The sequence below is a fragment of the Uranotaenia lowii genome, chromosome 2 (assembly GCF_029784155.1).
Source record: "Uranotaenia lowii strain MFRU-FL chromosome 2, ASM2978415v1, whole genome shotgun sequence".
In the NCBI taxonomy this organism is placed as follows: Eukaryota; Metazoa; Arthropoda; class Insecta; order Diptera; family Culicidae; genus Uranotaenia; species Uranotaenia lowii.
Genome location: NC_073692.1, coordinates 18820972 through 18848309, shown reverse-complemented (window position 1 = coordinate 18848309; position 27338 = coordinate 18820972). Strand labels below are relative to the sequence as shown.

The window sequence follows — 27338 nt, the reverse complement described above, 5'->3', positions numbered from 1 at the left end:
AGAGATGGACTCGTCAAAGTCAGCAAAAAAAACATGGAAACAAGGTATCAATTTATCGCAGCAACAAGAGGAAGCGAGAGGGCTGCATAGGTCCTATATGTATCTTTTTCGGCAGCGCACCACATTGGCCACGCCCTCTGAAAACGGGAAAATTATGATTAAACATCGCACCGTTCCATCACTAACACTGTTGCAGATCAAGGTTCGATGTTTAATTTTCCACCAAACGTCTGTATGCGGTCGGTCGCTCGGGCAAATATTGTGCAACAGTTTGGAATTTTGCTTCTTAATGAACTGAACTCGTGCTTGATGGAATCAATACTTTCTGCTGCAAATACCTAACTGGTACTACGTCCGATGAGTAATGATTCTTTGTTTCGGGAACGACTGATGAAGTTAAGATGATTTTTTGTGGGTAGAACATATTTAACTTAACTGGATAAATGACTGAATATTGTCCAAATTATTAAGCTAATTAATTCAATTTGATGAAAAACTTGATAAAATTGCGACTTGCAGAGTACCTACATCAACGAAATAAATGAATCTAATTTAAGACGTTTGATTAAAACATTTTACGGTTTTATTTTAACAGAAATCAATCAATTTTGTATGGAATTTTTAGATTTTTATTCAGAGCACTTTACAAAGTTTCTAAAGGGTCATAGCAGTCGTGGCGTTTGCAACTTTCGGTTCCGTCAAATGAGCTCCGGAAGATAAATTTTGCTAGTTTTTTCGCTCCAAAGAACTTCTGCCGCTCCGTTTAACCATGGATCCAGAAGTCGATCCGGAGAAGCACCTCCGCAAGGTGTACGAGGTGGTGGGAATCTCGACGGTGGTCGATGGCTTGGCCCAGCTAGTGAAACGCCGTCGAGGAAGTCCCCCAAAGATCACCAAAGAACAGGAGCTGCAACAGCAGCTGGAGCGTGCACGTTTAGAGCGAGGCGGCCGGTTGAATGCCATCGGCCCGAAGCACCGATTCGTCCTCGAAACCGCCGGCCATATCCTGAACCTGGAACAGGAGTTCTTGATCGATTGCACCGCCGACAATAACTGGTCAGTCGAAATGATGGAGCAAATTTTCGAACAGGAGGGTACGAAGGGTTTATTGCTATTCTATGGGATGTATCCGGCTCCTGGAATCGATTCGGGTCGTTACAACCCGAAGCTGAAACGGCAACAAGTTATGCAAACGCTAGTTACCAATGGTGCTGATTTTAAGGTTACCGAAATTTGCGTCGGCGTTTATAGGCATAACAGCGCAAGGCCAGTTGAAGTTAAGGGTTTGGGGGAGGTAAATTTGAACAGTTATAAAATTTAAACAAGAATTTCTTAACCAAAGATTCTGGCTATTGCAGGAAATATTCTTGATAACAATATCAATCCCCGAAGGGTCTTCGGTTATCTTTACGTTGACTTCCCTGCTCGAAAATATCCTCAAGCCGGCACTCGAGAGTATCAAGGACTACGGTCAATGCTCGGACCTGCAGAAAAGCTACTTCTTCCATGGAGTAGAGACGTACATGAAGTTCTTGAAAAGTAGGTGACATTTATTTATCTATAATTATAGGAAATACAGGTAACAATGGGTTCCTCTTCAATGGGTGAGGTTATAATGTGGGCGAATAGGACATTAGACAAATTCGACAACCGAACAAGCTAATTGGGTCAAGTGAACCATTTGGTTGAATGTCCATTTTAGCTTGAAATTTCAGTCGACTAAGAAGTTACGACTTTCAACCCTCCTAGTTCCAGCAAAGATAAACCTTCAGAATTGTTTTTTTAGCTTGATGAAAATCTTCAGAATGAAGATTTGACATAATACAGAACTGTGTCCAAGCAATCAAGAATTCCGTATTTACTTAACCCTTCGCTCCAAATACTAACAATTTATTCACAAAGGTGGACCTATAGGTATTATTTATATGCTACAGGCTGATCGCGTACGAACTTCGTTGTCGCTTTTTCGTTGCATGGTTATCCGAAATTGAATACCTAAAATTCCCGAAAAATAACTGTGTTTAAATTTTCCTCATCGATCCTGTGCATTAACTTTCAACTCATAACTCCATAATACGGATCAATTTGTCATACGTGAAAGTACCATAAACAGTTAATATGGACGACCCCCTTTGCAGATCCTTTACACCAAATTTGATACCTGACATCGATTGATCGACAATGAATGATAACGTTAAAATTGCAAAACAGTGATTAGGTAATACAGAAGCCACTTTTGGAAAACCCTTGTCCCGAAATTGGATAATTGGAATCATTTTTTTGTTACTAAAACTCCTGTGTGTCCATTTTTATCTGAATCCGGTGTATAATAGCGTCAATATCGCAAAAAACAGTGAACAGGTAATATTGACGACCCATTTGGTCGACACCTTTTACAAAATTAGATAACTGAAATCAGCTGCTCATCTTTTAAAACCTACATGCGTGAATTTTCATAGCATGCCTGAAATAAAGTACCTCACTTAACTTTTGATCCAATCGATATACCTTTTCAAAAACTTCAGACATGCTAGTTCATATTTCAACAATCACTCTGCAAAATTTAAAGAAAAAATGTAGCGTGATTTCTGAGATATTGCAGTTTGAATGATAAAAGTCCAAAAAGTCCGATTTTCGTAGAAATACTGTATCTCAGGCCACACAAACTCCAGAAAGCTTAAATTTTGTGATATAATAGTGTGATAGTTGGTCTATCTAACGTAGAAAATTTGATCAAAAAACACCATCAGAGTAAATAGTTACTGAAGTTCAAAGTCAAAGTGACAGTGCGCGTGCTTTGAATTTCTATACAATTAGGAACGGTACTGTACATAGATTTGCATGGACGCTAAAAATATCAAAAAGATGAGCTACTGTCGTACGAATATAATTCAAAAACAAAATCGAATCTTATATGTTAAGTTTATGTTTTACAAATAAGACGTATCGACATTGCACAGTGGTCCAAATCAAATATTTAGAAAAAAAAATTAATAACGCAAAACCGGTGCATTTTAGACAAATCATTTGTTCTACACCGTTACTTCATATAACAAGCACATTCTGAAAAAAAAGTAAATTACACTAGTTAAAAAATTTAAAAAAAATCGTGAACTTGATTAACTGACCAATATTTTTGATGTAAAATCGGGCGCTGAATCCGAAAATGAAATTCAAAAAAATCTCAGTAGAACCGTTTTTGAGTTATGCTCCAAATTTGAAATTTAGGAAAAATTAAAAAAGTTCTTGTACTTAGATTAAAATATCTCGGACGACATAACAGAAATTTGAAATCCCTCTATTGCATATTGAAGGTGAATAATTTTTCTATCGATCATCTGAACATTGTTTTTGCGTTCGACCAACAGTTTTGTTGATATTAGTGACTTTATGAGAAAAAAATTTTAAAAAAAGCATTTTTTTAGAGAAAATTTTGTTTCAACGAAAGTTTTAGACTCGATGGTAGCATTTAAAAAATCTGCACCGCAATAACTTTTCCGTTTCAAATCCAATCGAGTTACAGTCTTCGGGTGAAATATTTGTCTCAACTTAGGCTTTAAAAAAAATTAACCATAAAAAACAATCGGCTAGTGATGAAAAAAGTTATTGATGAAAAACCAGTATTTTTTGTTCCTCCCGGGCAGAAAACCTTAAAATTTTATTCATGTTTGAGACTCAAGCAACCCCTCCCTATGGTCAGATCTTCCTGAAACTTGGCATGTGACCTTCTGGTAAGCTAATAAATAATTTTGACTTGGACCGAGTGAGATTTACCATGTGTTATTCTTCCTATACTATTATAAGTGTACTGCGGTTCGTTAAATTATTAAAAACTGCAAAAATTACAGTTATGGTAAAGTAGCCAAAACTTCTTCAATTTTCAACCGATTTTGATAAATAACCACTTGAAATCTTTGTTTTAAATTGACATTTAAGCGCAAATGAAAATCGGATTTTTTAAATGCTACCATCGAGTCTAAAACTTTCGTTAAAACAAAATTTTCTCTAAAAAAATGCGTGTTTTTTTTTAATTTTTTTTGTCATAAAGTCACTAATATCAACAAAACTGTTGGTCAAACGCAAAAACAATGTTCAGATGATCGATAGAAAAATTATTCACCTTCAATATGCAAAAGAGGGATTTCAAATTACTGTTATGCCGTCCGAGATATTTTAATCTAAGTACAAGAACTTTTTTAATTTTTCCAAAATTTCATGTTTGGAGCATAACTCAAAAACGGTTCTACTGAGATTTTTTTGAATTTCACTTTCGGATTCAGCGCCCGATTTCACATTAGAAATGACCTTCAGTTTACTGAGTTCAAAAATGCTGTAAACCAGTGTTATTAGTCTGTACCATGTAAATTCGTGATACTAATTTCTTAGAGCAAGTTCATTCGTGTTGAGAAAATGTGGTGGAAATTTTGACACTTGTAGCACATTTCGAAAACTTTACCATGCAAAAACATTTTCAAGATCTTCAATTCAATTCGGCCTTCAATTTCTTTTACAACACGTGTTCTATTTTCGCATGTTGTGATGCAAAAATAGCTCGATTTCTATCACTTACAGTGCTGTAAAAAAATTTACAACGTCCAAAGATCTTGAAAATATTTTTGCATCGTAAAATTTTCAAAATGTGCTACAAGTGCCAAAATTTCTCTTTCTCTTACGGTGAATAGATAGTGTATAGAAATGTTCGGCAGATCTTTTGCGGCGGTGGAGGAGATCTACCGCAAACTGAAACGCGAAGCAGGAAGAATTGGGTTGATGATTAATACGTCCAAGACGAAGTACATGCTGGTCTGCAGATCCGAGACCGACCGAACCCGCTTGTCCAGCAATAACAAGGTCACAGTCGACGGCGACGAGCTGTAGATAGTCGAAGACTTTGTCTATCTTGGCTCACTGGTGACGACACACAATGACACCAGCCGTGAGATCCGGCGGCGAATTATCAGCGGATGTCCTGCCTACTATGGACTCCACAACCAACTGCGGTCGAGAAGACTTAGCCCTCGCACGAAGTGTAACCTGTATATGACGTTCATTAGACCGGTTGTTCTCTACGGGCACGACACGTGGATATTGCTCGAGGAGGACCTACGCACACTCGGAGTATTCGAGCGACTAGTGTTCAAAATCATCTTCGGCGGAGTGCTAGAGAACGTAGTTTGGAAGCGAAGGATGACCCACGAGCTAGCGCGATTCTACGGCGAAGCCACTATCCAGAAGGTGGCGAAGGCTGGACGGATACGCTGGACAGGACATGTTGCGAGAATGCCGGACGACTGTCCTGCAAAACAGGTGTTCGCCACGAATCCGGTAGGAACTAGACGAGCGGGGGCGCAACGAGCGAGGTGGTTAGACCAAGTGGAGCGTGATCTGGCAAACGTGGGGTGCCCAAGAATTTGGAGAACGGTTGCAATGGACAGAGTGAATTTTTAGCAATTTAGTTATGTCGTGAGACGGAATACTATGTAAATAAAATAAATAAAAGAAATGTTTTGCAAAGCTATAGATTGTATCTTTTAAAGGACCATTGCTGAACATACCAAGGTTGTGCAATGAAACGGTATCCTCCATGATTTTTTCAATAGTAGAGCTCGTCTAAGAATATGTTTTTAGTTTATAACTTTTTTTTATTGAAACTCAATAAGTTTTATGTATTCTAAACACTGTGCATGACTATCGTATTGTCTTATAAAGCTAGGAGCATTATTGTGTGAAAATTAATCGATTTTTTAGGTGCTATAAAATCTGCCCTTTGTTGCATCAACTAGATTGTAATAAAAATATAAGAAACTGAAAAAAACTGGAGATACTTTTTTTGTTTAACTCGAGAGTTTTATTTTTAAACATTAGGTATTTATTTTCATGTTTTTCTCTAACAAAAATATCAATTCCTTCTCTAACTCCTACTATTTTTTTTGGCTTCTAAAGTTTTAAAAAGATTTCTGATTTAATGCAGATAATAGTCTTAGATAGCGCAAAATCAGGTGTATTATTTTGTATATCATGTTTGATTTTAGAGATGTGTTCGATAAGGTGAAATGGAAGTTCCATACACCCGAGCAGACTTATATGACACGTCCACATCGTAATGATTTACTTTTTAAAAAGAAAGCTGTTATATGAAGTAACTTTGTTGAAGGAATGATTTTTCTAAAAGCATCGATTTTGCGTTATTAATTTTGTCTCGCTAAATGTTTGATCTGGACCACTGTGCATTGTTACTTTAGGTCGAACAAAAAGATAGTTATCATTGAGAAATAGAAATGACTCCTACACTCAATTGACCGATTTCTTTTTAATACGGTATTACTTGAAGCTTCAATTATGAGATTAAACAGCTCATTCCAAGACCGTATTTCAATCAGAACCACTTATGTTTAAAACAGTTAATAAGCTTAAAGAATCAGCTTTCATCAGACTAAATAAAATAAAATAATAATACTTTTTCTTAATTAAGTCTTAAGAAGCTTATTTTTTGGGTTTGGGGTTTTGTTTCTGTTTAAAATAACTAATTGGTTTTGAGACCATTCTATTAAAAATACACAGATTTAAAACCCCTTGATTGCCAAAAACCGGTAAATGGATTTCCTCCCTAATATCATCTTCAAGTGTCAAAAAATTTAATTTATAACGTCCTAAATAATCTCCGTTTGAATCGAAATATTGCAAAAGGAATTTACAATTCGTTATTTAATTATTTTTAAAACAACGCTGGTCTAAGGTTTAAAATGCTTTATAACATTAAAATGAGTCGCAATGAGATTGAAATTACTTTTAATTACATGCCTATTCTTAAAAATTCCGCACATGTTAGTTTTTTGGACCAATCAACAAAATGTTGTCGGTTTTTTTTAATTCGACATGATAATTTTCACTGCCACCCTGTATACATAGTTTCCTGGGGACTAATCTTTGATTATTCCAGTTTTAACATCTTTGACTTTTATTAACGGTACAGATGGTAGAAAGGCATTGAAAACCTTATCCGGAACAACTTGATTCGATATTTACTTTCGGGCTCGAGCTCACGGCCATAAGCTCAGAAGGCAAATGTTCTACCACTGAGCTATGGCCGGAGTCACAGTCAATGCAGATTCGATTTAGTCTAACAAATTTCTATTGACAAAACTTCCCAGGTACCGAAAAAGACATATCCGGACGCATAATGTTCGAGGTGGATCACGACCTATACAAGGGACACCTGCTTGCTCCGGTTCAGGTAGAGGAATCGGCACGGATACCGGAACGAGTTTACGCGGCCGAGCGTGCCTTTGCCCGCTGGATGCGTCAGGTTCAGTTCGCGCTGACCCAGGGCAACCAGATTCGTCGGGATCCGTACAATGTGGGACCGCTTCACGAGCTGGAGTACTGGCGCAGTATGCTGACCAAGTACACCTCGATCGCGGAATTTATCGATTCGCGTCCCTTCCAAAGCTATTATATGTGTTTGAAGCTGTCCCGCTCGAAGTTGCTCAAGAAATGGAAACTTATGGACCAGGAAGTAACCTGCAAGTTGAACGAATCTAGGGATAACGTTCGATACATTAGTTCGATTGAACGCTTTTGGGATCCGCTGTATCGGTGTGGCCCGGAGGAGGTTGCAGCAGATATTCCTAGTTTATTGACGATTATAAGACAAGTGTACAAAACTTCTAGCTTCTACAATACCTCGGAAAGAATCACTGGACTTCTGTCAAAGGTGACCAATCAGATCATTATGAACTGTCAGATGTATATTACCTGTAGAATGAAACAAACTATATACGACCAACCGAAGGAAACCATCCTACAGAAGATCAAGATCTGTAAGGAATTGGATATGATATATCGCTTCCACTATTACAAAACTGTGAATGACATGGAAGAAGCAGAAGATGAAACTCCATGGGAATGTTCCGACATGTACATTTTTGGAAAGCTCGACACGTTTAATGCACGGCTGGACAAAATCAAAAACATGATGGAGTTGGTCCTCAAGTATCAGGTTATTGATCAGATTGGTATCTCGGGAACGGAAGTGTTTTCCAGTAAGATTGAAAAAGCTTTCGATGTTATATCTTCTAAGACCTATGACCCCCTGGTACATCGAGAGCACCAGTTTGACCATGATTATGAGATATTTTTGAAGGAGGTAGAAGCCGCGGAGATCGGGTTGCAGAAGTATTCCAAGGAAATGGTGAATTCTGTACCCAACATTGAAAGTCGTCTTCTGGTGTTGAAGCGTTTTGAGCGACTACAGTTGGAATGCTTGTGTTTGGATCGACGGTATCTAGATATTGCTATGCTGTTGGAGACGCAGATTTTCGAGATAAAAGACTATTACAATGAAAATCGTGCTACGCCACCGATTATTTGGGGCGTGCCGAATAGCGTTGGACGGATAATGTGGGCTCGATTTCTATTTCGGAAGATGGATGATACCATTAAGGTTATCAAATTTCGAAGTTGCGTAGTCGAAAACCGAAAGGCTCAGCTCTGTATCAAGTATTACAACTACTTAAGCGAAGTTCTGCTGCACTACGAAATGCTACATCATCGGGCATGGTGGGATTTTGTTGATCAGGCTAGACAGAAGCTGGAAGTTCCGATTTATCGTAAGGATTTGCAGACCAACTGGATGGTGATCAATTTCCATCCTTTCCTACGACAGACAATAAAAGAGGCAGAAAACGTTTTGAAATGGGGTTTAGCAGCTCCAGATTTTGCTGTTCTCCTCGTACTTCAGAAGGAAAAACTTTACTATGCATATGAACAAGTGAAAGATCTGCTGAGGCGAAACAATACAGTGAGACTTCAAATTCCAAACATCTTCCTTCCGTTGATGAGAACTATGTTGATCAAATTGGAAGAAGTTTTCCTCCCCGGTTTGACCGTTGTGACGTGGATGTCGTTAAACTTGAAGGAGTATCTGGCAGAAATCGATTCCGTAAGAATATTTTTTAAAATTTCGGAATGCATTTACTTATTGAACATTTATTATTCCAGGTATTAATTAAGGTTGAAAACTTTGTGAAGGAAGTTAACGACATCAAGGAAGCGCGAATCGAAGATGTTTTGCAATGCTTTAGCAATATCGATTTGATTGTTTTGCCGAACGGAGCTGTCGAAGCCGTTGTTTTTGCTGATATGAATGTCAAATATCGCCAGTCTGTCGGTAAGAGGATGTCATAATTTAGTTGTATCTACATTTGCATCCCCAAATAACAATTTTGTTTTTCAGAAAAATACATTGAGAAAAAATCCCAAGCCATGGAGAAGGCCACCATTGAGCTGATAACCAAGTTTGTGGACAAAATTGAGATTGCCGAATTCGACGATAGAGGCAACCGGAAGTTTCAGCTTCCGCTTGACCAAATCAACGATCAGAACCGGAGGCACGAGGAGTCACTTCCGATTGACAAGTATGATTGGATTATCTTTGAAAAGATTTACAAAGCACTCGCTTACCCGTCACCTGAAATGCATCGGAAAGCTTGTAAGAGCTTATGATGATTTTTTTAAATCAAATGAAAAAAACAAATTTGAATTTGCAGTGTTCCAAGATTACGCGGGACTGAATTACGATGTAACTCTACTTCACATAGATTGTATGGAGCTTTTTGCCTACTTCAACCACAGGATTATAGCAGTTTTTGTACGAATGGTCAAAGCTTCTTTGGAAAAAATACGAAATCGTATCAAACTAACCAAGTATGTTTCCGTTTGCGTTTTTAGCTATTTTTTTCAATCAATAAAATGTTCCCTTCCAGTCTTCAGACTAACAAGGCGGCCACGTTACGGGACATCAATCCTCTGTTACTTACTGAAATGGAACTTCTCGAAAGTGAATGTGTTATTCGACCATCGCTGGAGGAAATCGAGGTGTATTTCAAACGAGTAATCATGAACGTGGTAGAAACATTCTACGCCGTTTCAACTTGGGGTCGACAAGCCAAAACAGAAGCCAGATCCCTCCGGAGGCCGATGCTGGATGAACAACGTCATGAGAGATCGTGGTTCAAAACAATTTCTGAACATAAGGAAGTATCGAGATTTATTCACGAATTCGATGGAGGTTTACTGCTGATTGAACCCGATATCGCAGTTGAGTTGCGATCCATGTACAATTATTATGAATATTTGTGGAAAACTGATCTCTTCGAAGTTTCGTTAGAGGAGAAACCGGCCTTGTTCGAAAAAATTCAATTCGATTTGGCAGACATGCGCTTTTTAACCCATGTTGGACCACTCGTCATTCATTCCGGGCTGGTTATCAAATCCGTTCTCTCCAAGTTCTTGAAATTTTACAACAAAAGAATCGCTGAGATATCGAACTTTATCACTGAAAACGATGCTGTTCTGAGTAGGAAGCTGAAAGATCTGGATGACATTAAAATGGCGATGGATTGTTTGCAAAAGGTTCAACAGCAGTTCACCTTCATAGACGTCGATCTTGGTTTCATAGAAGCAACATACAGAACACTCTCAGAGTTTGATCTCGGCATCACAAAGGACGATATTTTCCATGTATACAGCATGCGAGAAGTCTTCAAAACCATGGCGAAGAAGGTGGAAGAAGTAGAGAATGAAATCATTGCTTTACAAGTACCACTTACACGAGAACTGTCTAAGGGAGTCGAAGAAATGGTCGCCGAAATGAAGGAGTTCGACCGAGAATTCGACGACCGAGGTCCCATGGAGGAAGGTATTTCCGCGAAAGAAGCTAGCGACCGAGTGCTGATGTTCCAATCCAGATTCGATGAATTGTGGAGAAAGTTCGAAACCTATGCCAGCGGAGAAGCTTTCCTAGGCCTTAAAGTCAACGATTATCCCATTTTACACAAACGAAAGAAGGAACTCAATTTGCTGAACAAGTTGTATTCCCTGTACTTGCAAGTAATGCGTAGCATTGATGAGTATTATGAAACGCCATGGGCTTTGGTAGACATTGAGAAAATCAACAACGAACTTCAAGATTTCCAAAACCGTTGCCGCAAACTGCCGAAAGCTATGAAGGATTGGTTAGCATTCATTGATTTGAAGAAGAAAATTGACGATTTCAATGAAAGCTGCCCTCTTCTCGAACTTATGTGCAATGATGCCATGAAGGATCGACATTGGGAAAAATTGGAAAAATTACTCAAAACTAAGTTTGAAGTTGAGTCGCCCGATTTTACTCTGGGGCACGTCATGCTGGCTCCACTCCTTGAAAACAAAGATGATATTGAAGATATATGCATAGGGGCAGTCAAAGAGAATGACATCGATACCAAACTCCGTCAAGTCATTGCAGAATGGTCAGTCGTAAACTTACAGTTCGCCAACTTCAAAACACGTGGTGAGCTGCTCATAAAACCGGGAGAAACCTTAGAAGTAGTTTCTCAACTGGAAGATAGTATCATGATTGTCAGTTCTCTGGCTTCAAATCGGTTCAATGCTTTCTTCAAAAAAGAGATCATGCTGTGGTTGAACAAATTGGTAAACACCGGAGAAATATTGGAAAAATGGCTTCAAGTACAAAACTTATGGATTTACCTTGAGGCTGTATTCGTCGGTGGAGATATTTCTAAGCAGCTGCCTCAAGATGCAAAGCGATTTGCTGGCATTGACAAAACTTGGGTAAGGATCATGTTTCGCGCCAGAGATAATCCCAATGCTGTCGAATGTTGTACTGGCGAGGATACAATGGCATACACTTTAAACCATCTGTTTGAACAACTTGAACAGTGTCAGAAGTCTTTGACCGGATACCTTGAATCCAAACGTCTACTATTCCCTCGTTTCTTCTTCATCTCGGATCCCGTGTTACTGGAGATCTTGGGTCAAGCTTCGGATCCAACCTCGATCAAAGCCCATTTGCTGAGTATTTTCGATGCAGTTGCCTCGGTTGATTTTGATGAGAAAGTTTTTGGCAAAATCGTTGCCATGTCATCTGATAATGGCGAAAACGTAGCTTTTGCAAGACCCGTCTTCTGCACTGGAGGAGTCGAAATTTGGCTGAATCGGTTATTGAAAGAAATGCAAGACACAATTAGCGATATCCTAGCAGTTATGGCACAAAACTTATCCAATCCAGAATTCGATTTCATAACCGGGTTTCAAACATTCTGCGGTCAAGCTGGTTTAGTAGGTGTTCAACTGTTGTGGACACGGGATGCTGAATACGCTCTTCGAAAATGTCGCACAGACAAGAATGTTATGAGGAAAACAAACCAAAGATTCCTGGACCTACTAAATAGTTTGATTGAGCTGACGGTGAAAGATTTGACAAAACTAGAAAGAATCCGCTTCGAAACTATGGTTACCATTCATGTTCACCAGAGGGATATTTTTGACGACCTCGTACGTTTGAAAATCCGTACAGCACAGGACTTCGAGTGGCAGAAACAGGCACGATTCTACTACATTGATGAAACTGATGAAGTGATTGTCAAAATAACAGATGTAGATTTCATCTATCAGAATGAATACCTGGGCGTAACGGAACGTTTAGCTATCACACCGCTGACAGATCGTTGCTACATCACTTTGGCCCAGGCCATTGGAATGTCGATGGGTGGAGCTCCTGCAGGCCCTGCTGGAACCGGTAAAACTGAAACCACCAAAGACATGGGTCGAGCCCTGGGTAAGCTGGTGGTCGTGTTTAATTGTTCCGATCAGATGGACTTCCGTGGCCTCGGTCGTATATATAAAGGATTGGCCCAGTCTGGATCTTGGGGCTGTTTTGATGAATTCAACCGAATCGAACTTCCCGTTTTGTCTGTCGCTGCACAACAAATTTAGTAAGTTGGCTTGAAAGTTCTTCAGTTGAGAAAAAATAATTAAATTGGTTTCATGTTTCAGTATTGTGCTTACAGCTCGCAAGGAAAAAAAATCGGAGTTCATTTTCAGTGACGGAGATACCGTTTCACTGAACTCGGAATTTGGCCTGTTCATCACCATGAATCCGGGCTACGCAGGTCGCCAAGAGCTGCCCGAGAACTTGAAGATTATGTTCAGGTAAACATACATTATATTTTTAATAGCGTTTATAAAAGTAATTCTTAGAGATTTAAGGACAAGGGTTGTCTCATTACGTCAATGAAATTGTAAAAACACCAAATAAATCCCTTATTTGGTTTTTTTTTTTAGATCTGTTGCTATGATGGTTCCTGATCGGCAGATCATTATGCGTGTCAAGCTGGCCAGTTGTGGTTTCAAGGATAACGTCATTCTGGCTCGTAAGTTCTTTACGCTGTACAAACTTTGCGAGGAGCAGCTTTCCAAGCAGGTGCATTACGATTTCGGTCTCCGAAACATTTTGTCCGTCCTGCGAACCTTGGGCGCCCAGAAGCGAGCCAACCCATCCGATACAGAGGAAACAATCGTGATGCGTGTCCTGCGAGATATGAATGTTTCCAAGCTGGTAGACGAAGATGAACCTCTGTTTATTTCGTTGATTGAAGATCTTTTCCCGGGAATCAAGCTGAGTACTTCGACATACAAAGATTTACAGAGAGCTATTGGTAATAGTGCTGAAGCACTCGGACTAATCAATCACCCCGAATGGAACCTAAAGGTTATTCAACTATACGAAACGTCCCTTGTGCGACACGGTTTGATGACATTGGGACCAACCGGAGCTGGTAAAACACGTTGCATACACACATTGCTGAAGAGTTTTACGGAGTTAGGGTTACCTCACAAAGAAATTCGTATGAACCCGAAGGCTATCACGGCACCTCAGATGTTCGGCCGTCTGGATGTTGCAACTAACGATTGGACAGATGGTATATTCTCCACATTGTGGCGTCGAACTCTCAAGATAAAGAAAACAGAATTCGTCTGGTTGATTTTGGACGGGCCTGTCGATGCTGTGTGGATTGAAAATTTAAACTCCGTATTGGATGACAATAAAACACTCACATTGGCTAACGGTGATCGTATCACAATGGCACCGAACGCAAAATTAGTTTTCGAACCGGATAATGTGGATAACGCATCTCCAGCTACCGTCAGTAGAATGGGCATGGTGTTCATGAGCGCTTCCGTTTTGAAGTGGGAACCGTGTCTGAATGGATGGCTTAAGAAAATACCCGCAGACACTGCCGATATTTTGCGGAAATTTTTCAATAAAATTTATGATGATCTTCATACGTTCGTTCAAACTAGGCTCGATGCAAAAATGAAAATACTTGAAGCCATTTACATACGCCAATGTTGTGACATACTTCAAGGTTTACTAAAACCCCCGGAAGATGGAACTATCAGCGATATTCCCCATGCTCAATTAGAACGAATATTTCTTTTTTCGGTCATGTGGTCTTTGGGCGCAGTACTGGAGTTGGAAGATCGCGATAAAATGAACGATTTTGTTATTAAACATCCATCTAAAATGCATTGGCCTAAGGTGCAGCCCGGCGAATCGATTTTCGAGTACGTCGTATCAGAAAGTGGAAAATGGCAGCACTGGAACGAACGTGTCGAAGAGTACAACTACCCTAGCGATAGTGTACCCGAGTTTGCCAGTATTCTTGTTCCGAATGTGGACAATGTGCGAACTGCATATTTGATTGATTTAATAGCTGCTCAAAGCAAAGCTGTCCTGCTGATTGGTGAACAAGGTACGGGCAAGACAGTGATGATCAAAGGTTACATGTCTGCCTATGACCCAGAGTTTCATTTATCGAAGAGCTTCAACTTTTCATCGGCTACGACTCCAAACATGTTCCAAAGAATTATCGAATCGTACGTTGAAAAACGCGTAGGCACAACTTACGGCCCTCCGCAACAACGTAAAATGTCCGTTTTCATCGATGACATTAACATGCCGATTGTGAATGAATGGGGCGATCAGGTCACAAATGAAATTGTTCGACAGATGATGGAGAACGTTGGTTTCTATTCGTTAGATAAACCCGGAGATTTTCTCACAATTCTGGATATTCAACTGCTGGCAGCCATGATTCATCCAGGTGGTGGCCGTAACGACATTCCTCCACGACTGAAGCGACAATTTTGCATTTTCAATTGTGCTATTCCTAGCGAAAAGTCGATGGATAAGATTTTTGGAAAACTAGGTGAAGGATACTTTTGCGATGCAAGGTTCAACGAAACGGTCGTTGGATTTATTCCGAAGTTGATCAGGCTTACTCGTAAGCTCTGGCAAGCTACCAAAATAAAAATGCTCCCAACTCCGGCCAAGTATCATTACGTATTCAACCTACGCGATTTATCCCGTATTTGGCAGGGAATGCTAACGATAAAACCTGATGAATGTCAAACTATTCAAACGGTGTTGAATGTAAGTTTTGTAGCTTCAAAGTTTTGCAAATAAGTTTGATCTAATTATTCTTTCCCAGCTTTGGCGTCACGAATGTGTAAGAGTTATTGCGGATCGATTTACAAACTTCCCGGATCGTATTTGGTTTGTTGCTAAGCTGCAAGAACTGGCCACGGACTTGCTTCCACCGGAAGACATGGAGCACTGGCAGGAGGAAGAAACCTTTTTCGTCGACTTCCTCAGAGATCCTCCGGACCCAACTGGCGAAGAAGGAGAAGATGTTAGTTTGGAACCACCAAAACTGTACGAAGAAATACCCAGTTTTGAGGAAACAACGGCGCGAGTTCGCATGTACATGGAACAGTTCAACGAGTACATCCGTGGCGCGTCAATGGATTTAGTCTTCTTCCGAGACGCGTTGGTCCATTTGATGATTATTTCTAGAATTATAAGAACCCCTGGAGGAAACGCACTATTGGTGGGCGTCGGTGGTTCCGGAAGACAGAGCTTAACCAGACTGGCTTCCTTCATAGCTGGGTACAAGTTCTACCAGATCACCTTGACAAGATCATACAACATCAATAATTTGCTTGATGATTTGCGATATCTGTATAGAACTGCTGGCCTCGAAGGGCAGGGTATATCATTCATATTCACCGATAACGACATCAAGGATGAAGGATTTTTAGAGTACATTAACAATGTACTCAGCTCTGGGGAAATTGCGAACCTCTTTTCGAAGGATGACTTGGGTATGATTTGCTCCGATATTTCAATAGCTTAATTTAAATATTTTTTTTCCTTTTTTTTGTTCAGATCAAATATGTAATGAATTGATCCCAATAATGAAAAAGAACGCTCCAAAACGAATTCCGACCATGGACAACCTCTACGAATACTTCATTCAACGGGCAAAAGCCAATTTGCATATTGTTTTATGCTTCTCACCGGTATAATAACTTCTTACCATCCGTAAATTTCAGTTGTACTAATAGTACTGCTATTTCAGGTCGGTGAAAAAGCCCGTAGCAGATCACTTAAGTTTCCTGGTCTGGTTTCGGGTTGTACAATTGATTGGTTCCAGCGATGGCCCGAAGATGCGCTTATTGCAGTGTCCAACCATTTCCTCAAGGATTACGATATCGTTTGTAGGCCACAGGTCAAGAGGGATCTGATCGAGATTATGGCATTTATCCAAGACAAGGTGGCATTTGTTTGTGTAGAATATTACGATCGATTCCGCCGGCAGGCACACGTGACCCCCAAATCTTTCCTTTCCTTCTTGGATGGGTACAAGGTTATCTACAAGGAAAAACATGACAACATTGCAGTTCTAGCCAGCAGAATGCAAACCGGTTTAGTGAAGCTGATTGAAGCAGCCGAATCGGTAGATGTTCTGAGAGTAGAACTTGAAGAAAAAGAGAAGGATATTATAATAGCAACTCAGGCCGCAGAAATTGTGCTAGCTTCAGTAACGAAATCACAGGAAGCTGCTGAAATTGTGAAGGCCGAGGTCATGATTGTGAAGAATAAAGCCGATGTTTTGGTGGAACAAATTGCTGCTGAAACTACTGTGGCAGAGGCAAAACTTGAACAAGCTAGACCTGCATTGGAAGCTGCAGAAGCTGCATTGAAAACTGTTACACCAGCAGATATTGCCACAGTTCGTAAGCTAGGAAAACCGCCATACTTGATTACGTTGATTATGGATGTAGTATTAATTTTGTTCCGAAGGAGAATGAATCCGGTGAAGCCTGACCCTGAGCGTCAGTTCATGTTGGCTTCGTGGGAAGCTTCACTGAAAGTCATGGCTGATACAGGTTTCCTGAACAAGATTGTTCGCTACCAGGCCGATTTGATCAATGCAGAAACGGTCGACTTGATGATACCTTATTTCAAATATCCCATGTACACGTTCGAAGCAGCAAAAGCAGCTTGCGGTAACGTAGCCGGGCTTTTGCAGTGGACAATGGCAATGGCGAAATTCTACGATGTAAACAAAGACGTTCTGCCGTTGAAAGCAAATCTTGCCCGCCAACAAAGAAAACTGGATATTGCTACTGTTCAGAAGCAAGAAGCGGAACAGCAGTTGATAGCCAAAGAATTGGAGCTGGCGCAAGTACAACAAGAGTTCAACGACGCTATGACCAAGAAGCAAGCTGTCTTGGACGATGCTAAGATCTGCCAGGACAAAATGGATGCAGCATCTGCGTTGATCAACGGTTTGGCAGACGAAAGAATTCGATGGACAGAGCAACTTTCGCAGTTCAAGAGTGAAACTGATCGTCTAGTAGGAGATGTAGTAATTCTTACTGGATTCCTCTCTTACACCGGGCCCTTCAACCAAGAATATCGAAACGTACTTCAACGAGCGTGGCAGTCAGAGCTACAGAATCGCAAGATACCTGTTTCAATGAACATCAATGTTATGGAAAATCTAACCGATGACGCAACAGTTGGAGAATGGAACTTACAAGGTTTACCCAATGATGAACTGTCTGTTCAGAATGGTATCATTGTCACCAAAGCTGCTAGGTATCCACTATTGATTGATCCACAGTCACAAGGAAAAATCTGGATAAAAAACAAGGAAAAGGAATTCGGACTAATTGTCACATCTCTGGAACATCGATTCTTCAGAAATCATATTGAAGATTGCGTCTCGCAGGGCATTCCATTGCTGATTGAGGACGTAGCCGAAGAACTAGATCCGGTATTGGATAACATTTTGGAAAAGAATTTCATCAAGATGGGCAACACTTACAAAGTCAAAGTAGGAGACAAGGAAGTCGACGTTCATAAGGATTTCCGAATGTACATTACAACCAAGCTCCCAAATCCATTATACACGCCAGAAATTTCAGCCCGAACATCTATCATCGACTTCACTGTTACTATCAAAGGTCTGGAAGACCAACTGCTAGGCCGAGTCATTCTTACTGAGAAAAGGGAACTTGAGTCCGAACGAACAAACCTGATCAAAGACGTTACGGCCAACCGAAGGAAAATGCAAGAATTGGAAGCAAATCTGCTGCACAAGCTATCGACAACGCAGGGAAGTTTGGTGGACGATGTAACCGTTATCGTGGTACTCAATACCAGTAAATCAACCTCGATCGAAGTTCGTGAAAAGCTAAAGATTGCGAGAGAGACTGAGATCAAAATCAATAAAGCCCGAGAGGAATATCGTCCAGTTGCCACAAGAGGCAGTGTACTGTATTTCCTGATCTGCAGCATGTCTATGGTAAACACCATGTATCAGACTTCTTTGGTTCAATTTTTGGAACGCTTCGATATTTCCATGGCCCGGTCAGATAAACATATTGTCACCTCAAGACGCATCAATAACATTAACGAGTTTCTAACCTACGACATCTTCAAGTATATTTGCCGCGGACTTTATGAGGTCCATAAATACCTTTTCGTTCTGTTGATGGCGTTGAACATAGATTTAGAGAAAAAAGCAGTTACACATGAAGAATTCCAAACATTTATAAAAGGGGGAGCTGCTCTGGATATTAACACCTGTCCAGAGAAACCATTCAAATGGATCGTAGACATGGCGTGGTTGAATCTGGTTCAATTAGCCTCCATTCACCAGTTCAGCGAAGTCCTTAATCACGTGACCAACAACGAAAAGGGATGGAAAAATTGGTTTTCCAAGGAAGCACCCGAAGAAGAAGTTATTCCTGATGGGTACAACAACACCGATGCCTTCCGCAAATTACTTTTGATACGCGCTTGGTGTCCGGATCGAACGCTTTCTCAAAGCAGAAAGTACCTAGCCATGTCTTTGGGTCAACGATTCGCCGATCCAGTGATTATCAACTATGACATCATGCTGGAAGAAAGTCGACCATTAACTCCCCTTGTTTGTTTCCTCTCCATGGGTTCCGATCCGACTCCAAGCATTGAAGCGCTCGCCAAAAAGAATATGGTCAAATGTCGATCAATTTCTATGGGTCAAGGTCAGGAGGTTCATGCAAGAAAATTGATTGCCACATCCCTCGAGGAAGGCTCATGGGTTTTGCTGCAAAATTGCCATTTAGGATTGGAATACGTCAACGAGCTGATGTTGCTCATTTTGGAATTGGAGAAAGTTGGAACAGGATTCCATCAGGACTTTAGGGTATGGGTTACGACTGAACCTCATCCCAAGTTCTCTATCACTTTCCTACAAACATCGGTGAAATTCACAAATGAGCCTCCTTCAGGTGTTAAAGCTGGACTGAAACGTACCTACGGTTCAATGTCAGTTGAAATGTTTGAATACAGTGAATCGCCGTTTTATGTGCCCTTGATTTTTGCCATTTCGTTCCTGCACACTGTGGTCCAGGAGCGGAGAAAATTTGGTCCATTAGGATGGAATATTCCCTACGAGTTCAATTCGGCGGATTGGTTGGCTAGCTGTATGTTCGTTCAAAACCACCTGGATGATCTAGACCCGAAGCGTGGTATAAGTTGGAAGACGGTTCGCTATATGCTTGGTGAGGTTCAGTACGGTGGCAGAGTTACCGATGACTACGACAAACGGCTTCTGAATACGTTTGCCAAGGTGTGGTTTTCCGATGCCATGTTCTTCGAAGAATTCAGATTCTTCCGCGAGTATGGAATCATGAAGTATAAATCATTGGAAGATTACATGGACGCTATCGAAGGGATGCCTTTGGTGGATCCGCCTCAGGTTTACGGACTCCACTCCAATGCAGATATAACTTACCAGAGTAATACCACGACCGAGATTTTGGATACGATCATATCCATACAACCCAAAGGTACTTAGCCCTACCAATTTCTTCCGAACTCACCTTACTGGAAGCCTTATTTTTGCAGAATCCAGTGGAGGCGGCGGTGAAACTCGGGAAGCAACTGTAGCACGTCTAGTGAAAGACATGTTGAAAAAGGTACCTCCACCGTATGATCCATTCGCGGTTAAAGAGCGACTGCGAATCATGGGACACCTGGGATCGATGAATATTTTCCTGCGACAGGAAATTGATCGAATTCAAAGGGTGTGTAGATTTTCTTTTCAAGTGAATTTTTCTTCTTATGACATTTAAATTTTTCAGATCATTCACTTGGTTACGGTAACCCTCAATGATCTACTCCTGGCGATAGATGGTATTATCATCATGAATGAACAGTTGCGCGACGCCTTGGATAACATCTACGATGCCCGAGTGCCAGAAGTATGGAAACGTGGCAGTTGGGCTTCCGCTTCCTTGGGCTTCTGGTTCACAGAGCTCATTGAAAGGAATACTCAGTTCTACACGTGGTGTTTCAGAGGTCGCCCTAATATGTTTTGGATGACCGGATTTTTCAATCCGCAAGGTTTTCTAACGGCTATGCGTCAGGAGGTAGCACGGGCGCATAAAGGTTGGGCCCTGGACGTTGTGACACTGCACAACGATGTCACCAAAATGCTCACGGAGGAGTGCAAAGTGCCACCGAATGAAGGGGTCTTTGTTTATGGATTGTTTTTAGACGGAGCCGGTTGGGATCGCAGGAACAATCGCCTACAGGAGGCAATCAACAAAGTTCTCTACACTGCCATGCCTGTTGTGCACATTTACGCAATCAACTCAACTGCTCCCAAGGATTCCAAACTGTATGAGGTAAGTTAAAACATGCAGTAAGCATAAAATATCACACTGTACATTAGACTGCCCCAAATTTGTATGGGAAATTCAAAACCTGTGAAATGTTATGCGCTGCAGGCTAAAATTGATCCTAGGCCTAGTACTAGATCTCATGCCAAATTTGGGCCAGATCGGATCACGGGAAGGGGTCGCTCAACGAGCCTGAAGTTTGTATGGGATTTTGAGACATTTTGTTCGGGAGAAACATGAAAAACTAGTTTTTAATCAATAATTTTGGTTCTTGTCGGCCGATTTCTTAAAGCCTAAATTATGAAAAACATTTCATCCGAAGACTGCATTTCGATAAGAGTTAAGACAAAAAAGTTATTAGGCTTCCAAAATGGGCTAACTTTTTTAAGGATGGTATTCATCACTGTAAATGAGTCGGGGCGGTCGAACTTATTGACGCCTCATTAGCAGTGATGAATACCACCGTAAAAAAAGTTATCCCATTTTGGAAGTCCAATAACTTTTTTGTCTTAACTCTTATCGATATGCAGTCTTGGGATGAAATGTTTTTCATAGTTTAGGCTTTAAGAAAACCCGTTTTTGGAAGAAATCGGCCGACGGGAATCAAAGTTATTGATGAAAAACTGGTTTTTCATGTTTCTCCCGAACAAAATGTCTCAAAATCCCATACAAACTTCAAGCTCGTTGAGCGACCCCTTCCCGTGATCCGATCTGGCCCAAATTTGGCATGAGATCTTGCACTAGGTCTAGGATCAATTTTAGCCTCAACCTCAATTGCAGCCTGCATAACTTTTCCAAAAGTCGGGTCATTTGGGGCACTCTACTGTACATATGCGACATGAAACTCGAGTCATGAAACCTGAGACATTAAAGATGGGATTTTAGACTAGAGATTGAGACTTAACCATGAAAACTGATGAATGAATGAAGTCCTGAAACATGATACAGGACACATGAGAGATGAGACATGATTGATTGATTGATTGAATTGCGTTTATTTGGGAGGGTGCCGTGCGCTTAGCGATTAAGCACCCTTGTTTCGGTATTTACATGTTTTCCTAACCTTAAACATTAGATTTCTTTCAAAAGGTCTGTTAATCTTAAAAATTTCAGCACTTTAGTTTCTCTAGCAGCATCGTAGGATAGTATAGACCCGATATCACCTTCAAGTTCAGCCTCGTCACGTGCATCTTGGTATAAACGGCATTCAACCAAGATATGTTCCACCGTCATTCGTACTCCACAGGATTCACAGTCACCACTCTTTCTTTCGATGTAGCAGGAATGGGTTAGTCGAGTGTGGCCGATTCGAAGTCTTGCCAAAGAACGTTGCTCGTGCCTGTTTTCTCGGTCTTTCCAAGCACAAGGAGTCGGTTTAGTTTTAAGGATAAACAAGTCTCTCTCAGACAGGAAGTGAGAGTTCCATTTACACCACAGGACTTCATTGAACCAACGAACAGCATCCGGTGCTGGAACTTCTTGGGTAAGTAGGTCCCCGCTGCGCCCAATGTTTGCCAGAAGGTCCGCTTTTTCGTTGCCAGGAATACCGCAGTGGCCGGGGACCCAGCAGAGCTTGGTTTCGGTGTTTTTAAGAGCTGACCTGGCCTTCATTATCCAAGGGTGTGAAGATTTTCCGGAACTGATTGCATCTATGCAGCTTGCAGAGTCGGAAAAAATTATTTTTGGTTTGTTGGAGGGGAGTTCGATGGCAATAAGTAGAGCTAGCGCTTCGGCCGAGAAAACAGAACAATGTTTGGGTAAGCGTCCTTTGATTTCAATTTCTTCACTGTAGCAGCCGATGCCCACAGAGCCGTCTGAAGCAGCAGAGCCGTCGGTGTAAATCGCATGATGATTTTGGTAGGTGCTGTTTATCAGATGATTGAACAAGGCTTTTGCTTTACTAGGGGGATCGCCTACACGGAAGGCGTTTTTCATGGTAAGGTCGCGCTGCGGATTTTGATCATACCAAGTGAGCGTTGGTGGTTTGTTGGCAATACATGGAAAGTTCTCCTCAACCATTTCTTGGGCCCTTTTGAGCAGCGAAGGGGCAATATTCAGACCATTGGCAAGTAGATTTGATGCTTTGCGTAGAAGAACTCTTTTGGCTTCGTAGGGAAAAGGAAGCACACCAGCCTCGGCCATAATAGCGAGTATTGGGCTTGTGCGAAACGCACCAGAGCAAAGTCGTATTCCGGTATTGTAAACGGGCTGAAGAATTTTGATTATGGGTAGACCTCCACTGCTAACGATGCCCCACCCATGGAATATCTTAGGAAGTACCGTGGCTTTGAAGATCGTCAAAAGTGTTTTTCGGCTTCCTCCAGTCTTTTTTTGGCCAATAGCTTTCAAGATGTTTAGTCGAGTTTGAATGTTCTTCTTGAGCTGCCTGGTGTGTCCAGTGAAGTTCAGGCGTCTATCGAAACTGATCCCTAAGATATCGATCGTGGGATCCATGTATATTCGGTTTCCGTTGATTAGGATGGTGGTAGACTCTTCAGGATGTTTTCGACATTTACAGAAATGAGACCATTTACTTTTTGAGCCGGATATCGTCATTCCTGAAGCTTGGGACCATGAGAAATGAGACTTTTAGACCTGAGGCCTAAGACATGAAGCATGAGACACAAGATGTTAAATATGAGACGTGCAAAATGAAACGTGAGACATGAAAAGTAAGGCATAGAGAGATCTCATGAACCACATCTCACGCTCCTTTTCTCACGTACCACATCCTTCTTTAAACGACTCACTTTTCACGGCTCACTTCTCACGACTCACGTCTTATCTCTTTTTTCTAAAGCCTCATAAAATTAGTTAAAAAATCAATCGTACACCCAATTTGTTTTCTTTTATTCCGGTTTTTAAGGCGTTTGCCATGAGTTCAAATCAACTTTTACCAATGTTATAGAAAAATTTTTCATGATGCCAAAAAAAAAATTCAAAACCCACTACTTTCAATTCTAATAATTAACCAAAAACAAGATGTGTTTTCTGAGAAAACCAGGAAAAATAGTAAACAGGTTGGATTTTACAGAGTTTTTGACCTGCCTCTACAGATGCTCCACGACTTCGATATTTGACAGTTTCAAGGCATGCTGAGGCGCTCAAAGATATTTTACAGTAGTCTATTTTGACGTGGCTGACCCAATTTCTTCACGAAACCGGTACAGGTTATGTTATAGGATATTCAAAGAATCCATTTGGAGAATCGTTGAGTAGGAAAACTCAAAGCTTTAAGATGTACCTACAGGCCTCTGATGAGATCTGCGACATGAGTACAGAGACAAGAGACTTGATGACTGAGCGTAACTTGAGACCTAAGAAATAAGGCATAGGATATTGCACGGTGTCTTTTTTAGAACAATTTCAAGAAAAAAGGTAAAACAAAGACACTATGGTTGAACATAAGACAAGAGACAAAAGAAATGATGCGTAAGACGTGAGTTCAGAGAAATGAGAAATTGAAACGTCGGGCGTTAGAAGTGAGACGTATAAAGCACGTAGAAGTGAGAACTGATACGTGGGTATTGAAACGAGAAAAATAAAAGTAAGACGGAAGTCGTGAGAAGTGAGACGTAATATGTGAGAAGTAAAAAATGAAACATGAGCTGAGAGAAGTGAGACGTGAAAAGTACGTCGTGAAAAATGAAAAATGATACGTACTAGGTGAGAAGTCCTATTTTTCAGGTCTCAGCTCACTTCACACGTCCCATATCTTTTTTCTCACGAATCATTTTCCACTTATCATGTTTTACGTCTTATACCTAACTTATCACGTCTCACGTTTCACTTCTTACATCTCACATTTTACTTCTTATGTTTCTCGTCACAGGTCTACCTTCACACGCCTCGTTTCTAACTTCTTCAGCCTCACTCCGAGTCTCTCATGTCTCAGGTTTCTTGTCTAAGGACTGAAGTCCCATTATTAATGTCTCATCTCAGGTTTCAAATCTTAGTCTCATGTCTGAGGTTTTAGGTCTCAGGTCTTCTTTCTTATAACTCATGTCTTATGTCTCAGGTCTCATATCTGATGTCTCAGCTTTCAAGCTCCAAAACAAAGCTTCTCCCAACATCAAAAATATCTAACTGTTTTCTGTTGAAAAGGAATAGGTTCTCTTAAATACCGTGTTCGTTTCTGAAACCGTACAAATTGCGAAAAACCGCACAAATAAACGTCTTAAACGATTAAAAATGGGTGGATTTTTGTGCTACCTTTATAAAGCATTTTTAAGTTGAACGAGGATGTGATATTCTTACGAAAAACAGAATTTCGTGATAATGAGAGAAAGATAGAGAAGGCTAGTCAATAAAAAAGATGCGTCGAGAGCATGAGTATGTACAAATGATCCGACATACGGATCATAAATACTTCAAAGTCTGAAATCGTTACAGTGGAAAACAGATTTCATTCTACCTATTACTATCTGCAGCTAGTTAACTTAGGTCTGTGCTGATAATCATACCAGATTTTGGACTTTTTTAATCGAGTCTAAAATATGTCTTTGTGTCTACCTTAAGAAAATCTCAGTGTCCAACTCAAATTAAATCCCATAAAATGATTATAATACATTTTGTTTTTCTTTCCCCAGTGCCCCGTCTACAAGAAAGCGAACCGAACGGATCTCAACTACATTACCCCGCTGTGGCTGCAAACCCTCAAATCACCGGACCATTGGATTTTGCGCGGAGTTGCGCTGCTCTGTGATATAAAATAAGCATCGACCATATCAACCGGATATTTTCATCAGTATTATATTTTTATCATTCATTGGTTCATTTCCACGTATTAAATCGCTCCTCACAATACACCGACATTCAGATTATTTTTCTCCCACGAAAGCTGAGAGGACCCTATTTGCTAAAACGTACACTAGAAACATCCCGGTAAATGACGAGTAGAATAACTCCATCCGATCAAGTAGTGATCGAACAAAAAAAAACTCTGTGTGTGTTCAAATTTCTATTGTGATTGCCGCGTTTCCTATAGAAATGTAAATTGTTACACCTACCTTACTCGCGACCTAACTGTTGTCCGCGACCCCAGGCATGACGAAAGCCGAAACCATTGCCCTGCTGTTGCTGTTGCTGTGCATTGGCAGCTCGTTGGCCGACCGGAGGTACACCGAACCCATGCACTCCACCGGTGACATCCGGGAAAAAGCGTTTTCTGTTGGTAGAAAATTTGAAGTTATGATTATTACCTAAAAGACATCTTCGGTAAAAGAGGGGAGACTATCTTACATAAAGAAGGGGGTTTCGATTAAGCTTGGGCCGCCCAGTTCCTGCGGATATATGAACTTCAAGAAGTAGTAAGCATGACCGACCAAGATGCCAACGATCGAGAAAATGCTTCTGGAATGACAATTACAAAAAAATACTTAGTACAATCTTTTAAAAATAAGCTTTCAAATTAGGCATTTTTTAAAGAATTGCCTAAGGGTTTCTTCTTCTGTTCAGCCTTCCGACACATCAGTGGATGATGTGTTCGTTCCTCGACTGCTCTGGCACTTACCCCGATGAAAGGATCAGATTCATTCCTAACAGTACCCATGGAAGGTACATGGCCTTGAAACGGGTTCCGAACCAAAAGTTGACGATGACATCCTTGTTCAGTTTGCACCAGACATACAGCACCGACAGAACCATCGGATCCATGAGGATCGGAAGATCGATCACCAGTCCGATGATGACGCATAGAATCCAGTTGAAGAACAGCAGATAGAAATAGTCGCCCGGTTTTTGCTTAAAGTGATCCGTTTCTAGTCGCAGCGAATAGTTGTACAAGAAGAAACAGTTAAGCATGAAATGAAAACCGGTGGCCGGATTTAACGGGTAGAAGAAAACCGCAGTCATGGCTCTCCATAGCTAGAACAATTTGATAGAATGTCAATTCAGTCTGAGGGATGCTTTTCGATTAAAAAAAATTTACCTGCAGTTTCGAGAACAGTTGCGGTGTCAGGACCAGATACTGCGGTGGAAGTATTCCGAAGCGGGCCAGCAAACTGATGCCAACTGTAGCCGATAACCAGATCCGGGTGAAAATGGGCACCTGTTTGTACCATGTTTGGATGTCGCTCATTTTGAACTGCGGAAGTGTTGAAAAACCTTCCTGTGTGACAAATGGGATGTAGAACTAATTGAGGGTGTTGCTGGTTAAACTTTCACAATTGAATTCTCACATCTGAGACGGAAAATTAACTTTTTATGGGATTGAAATTAGATGCGATTTTGTTTTGATCCCGTTTGATTTGCCGAGTACGTGTTGTTGTTGTTGTTGTTGTGTTTTCCGTTTAATTGGCCTGAGGAACGGAGCCTCATATCGCCAGTGCTTGCTTCTTTTTGTCAATTGACATTCGTTAAGTTATGTATGTTTGACGGAAGACCGTCACACACGTAGTCTCGCCATTTTGATGAATTTTAAAATTTCTTTCAGTTTTTCGACGCTGTACGTTTTTGTTGAATCTTTTGTAATT

At 40.8% G+C, this 27338-nt stretch overlaps 2 protein-coding genes across 3 annotated transcripts; one reads left to right on the top strand and one right to left on the bottom strand.

Moving 5' to 3' along the window:
* Positions 1-681: 681 nt before the first annotated feature.
* Positions 682-26047, top strand: LOC129746267 (dynein axonemal heavy chain 8). Its single transcript, XM_055739849.1, has 15 exons — positions 682-1294; positions 1359-1539; positions 7152-8941; positions 9001-9169; positions 9236-9490; positions 9549-9705; positions 9765-12776; positions 12838-12993; positions 13126-15277; positions 15336-16008; positions 16073-16206; positions 16266-20031; positions 20090-20268; positions 20326-20871; positions 25455-26047. Exons 1-15 carry the CDS (start codon positions 770-772, stop codon positions 25578-25580), a joined length of 13821 nt encoding a protein of 4606 aa, XP_055595824.1. The 5' UTR covers positions 682-769; the 3' UTR covers positions 25581-26047.
* Positions 25602-27129, bottom strand: LOC129746268 (derlin-1). Of its 2 annotated transcripts, XM_055739851.1 has the most exons (5): positions 27045-27129; positions 26795-26974; positions 26378-26730; positions 26107-26217; positions 25602-26032 (listed from the first exon to the last, which is right to left on the bottom strand). In XM_055739851.1, exons 2-5 carry the CDS (start codon positions 26942-26944, stop codon positions 25876-25878), a joined length of 771 nt encoding a protein of 256 aa, XP_055595826.1. In that variant the 5' UTR covers positions 26945-26974; positions 27045-27129; the 3' UTR covers positions 25602-25875. The 2 variants fall into 2 exon arrangements, with proteins under 2 accessions (XP_055595826.1, XP_055595825.1); XM_055739850.1 differs by having other exon boundaries at positions 26795-27127.
* Positions 27130-27338: the final 209 nt, after the last annotated feature.

Bases quoted from the DNA above. Each gene is read 5' to 3' on its own strand.
- LOC129746267 (XM_055739849.1), top strand. From the start codon at position 770: ATGGATCCAGAAGTCGATCCGGAGAAGCACCTCCGCAAGGTGTACGAG. The intron at 8,942-9,000 runs GTAAGAATATTT...TTATTATTCCAG, and splicing joins ATCTGGCAGAAATCGATTCC to GTATTAATTAAGGTTGAAAA. The intron at 16,207-16,265 runs GTATAATAACTT...CTGCTATTTCAG, and splicing joins TTGTTTTATGCTTCTCACCG to GTCGGTGAAAAAGCCCGTAG.
- LOC129746268 (XM_055739851.1), bottom strand. From the start codon at position 26,944: ATGAGCGACATCCAAACATGGTACAAACAGGTGCCCATTTTCACCCGG. The intron at 26,731-26,794 runs GTAAATTTTTTT...AAATTGTTCTAG, and splicing joins AACTGTTCTCGAAACTGCAG to CTATGGAGAGCCATGACTGC. The intron at 26,218-26,377 runs GTAAGTGCCAGA...TTGTCATTCCAG, and splicing joins AATCTGATCCTTTCATCGGG to AAGCATTTTCTCGATCGTTG.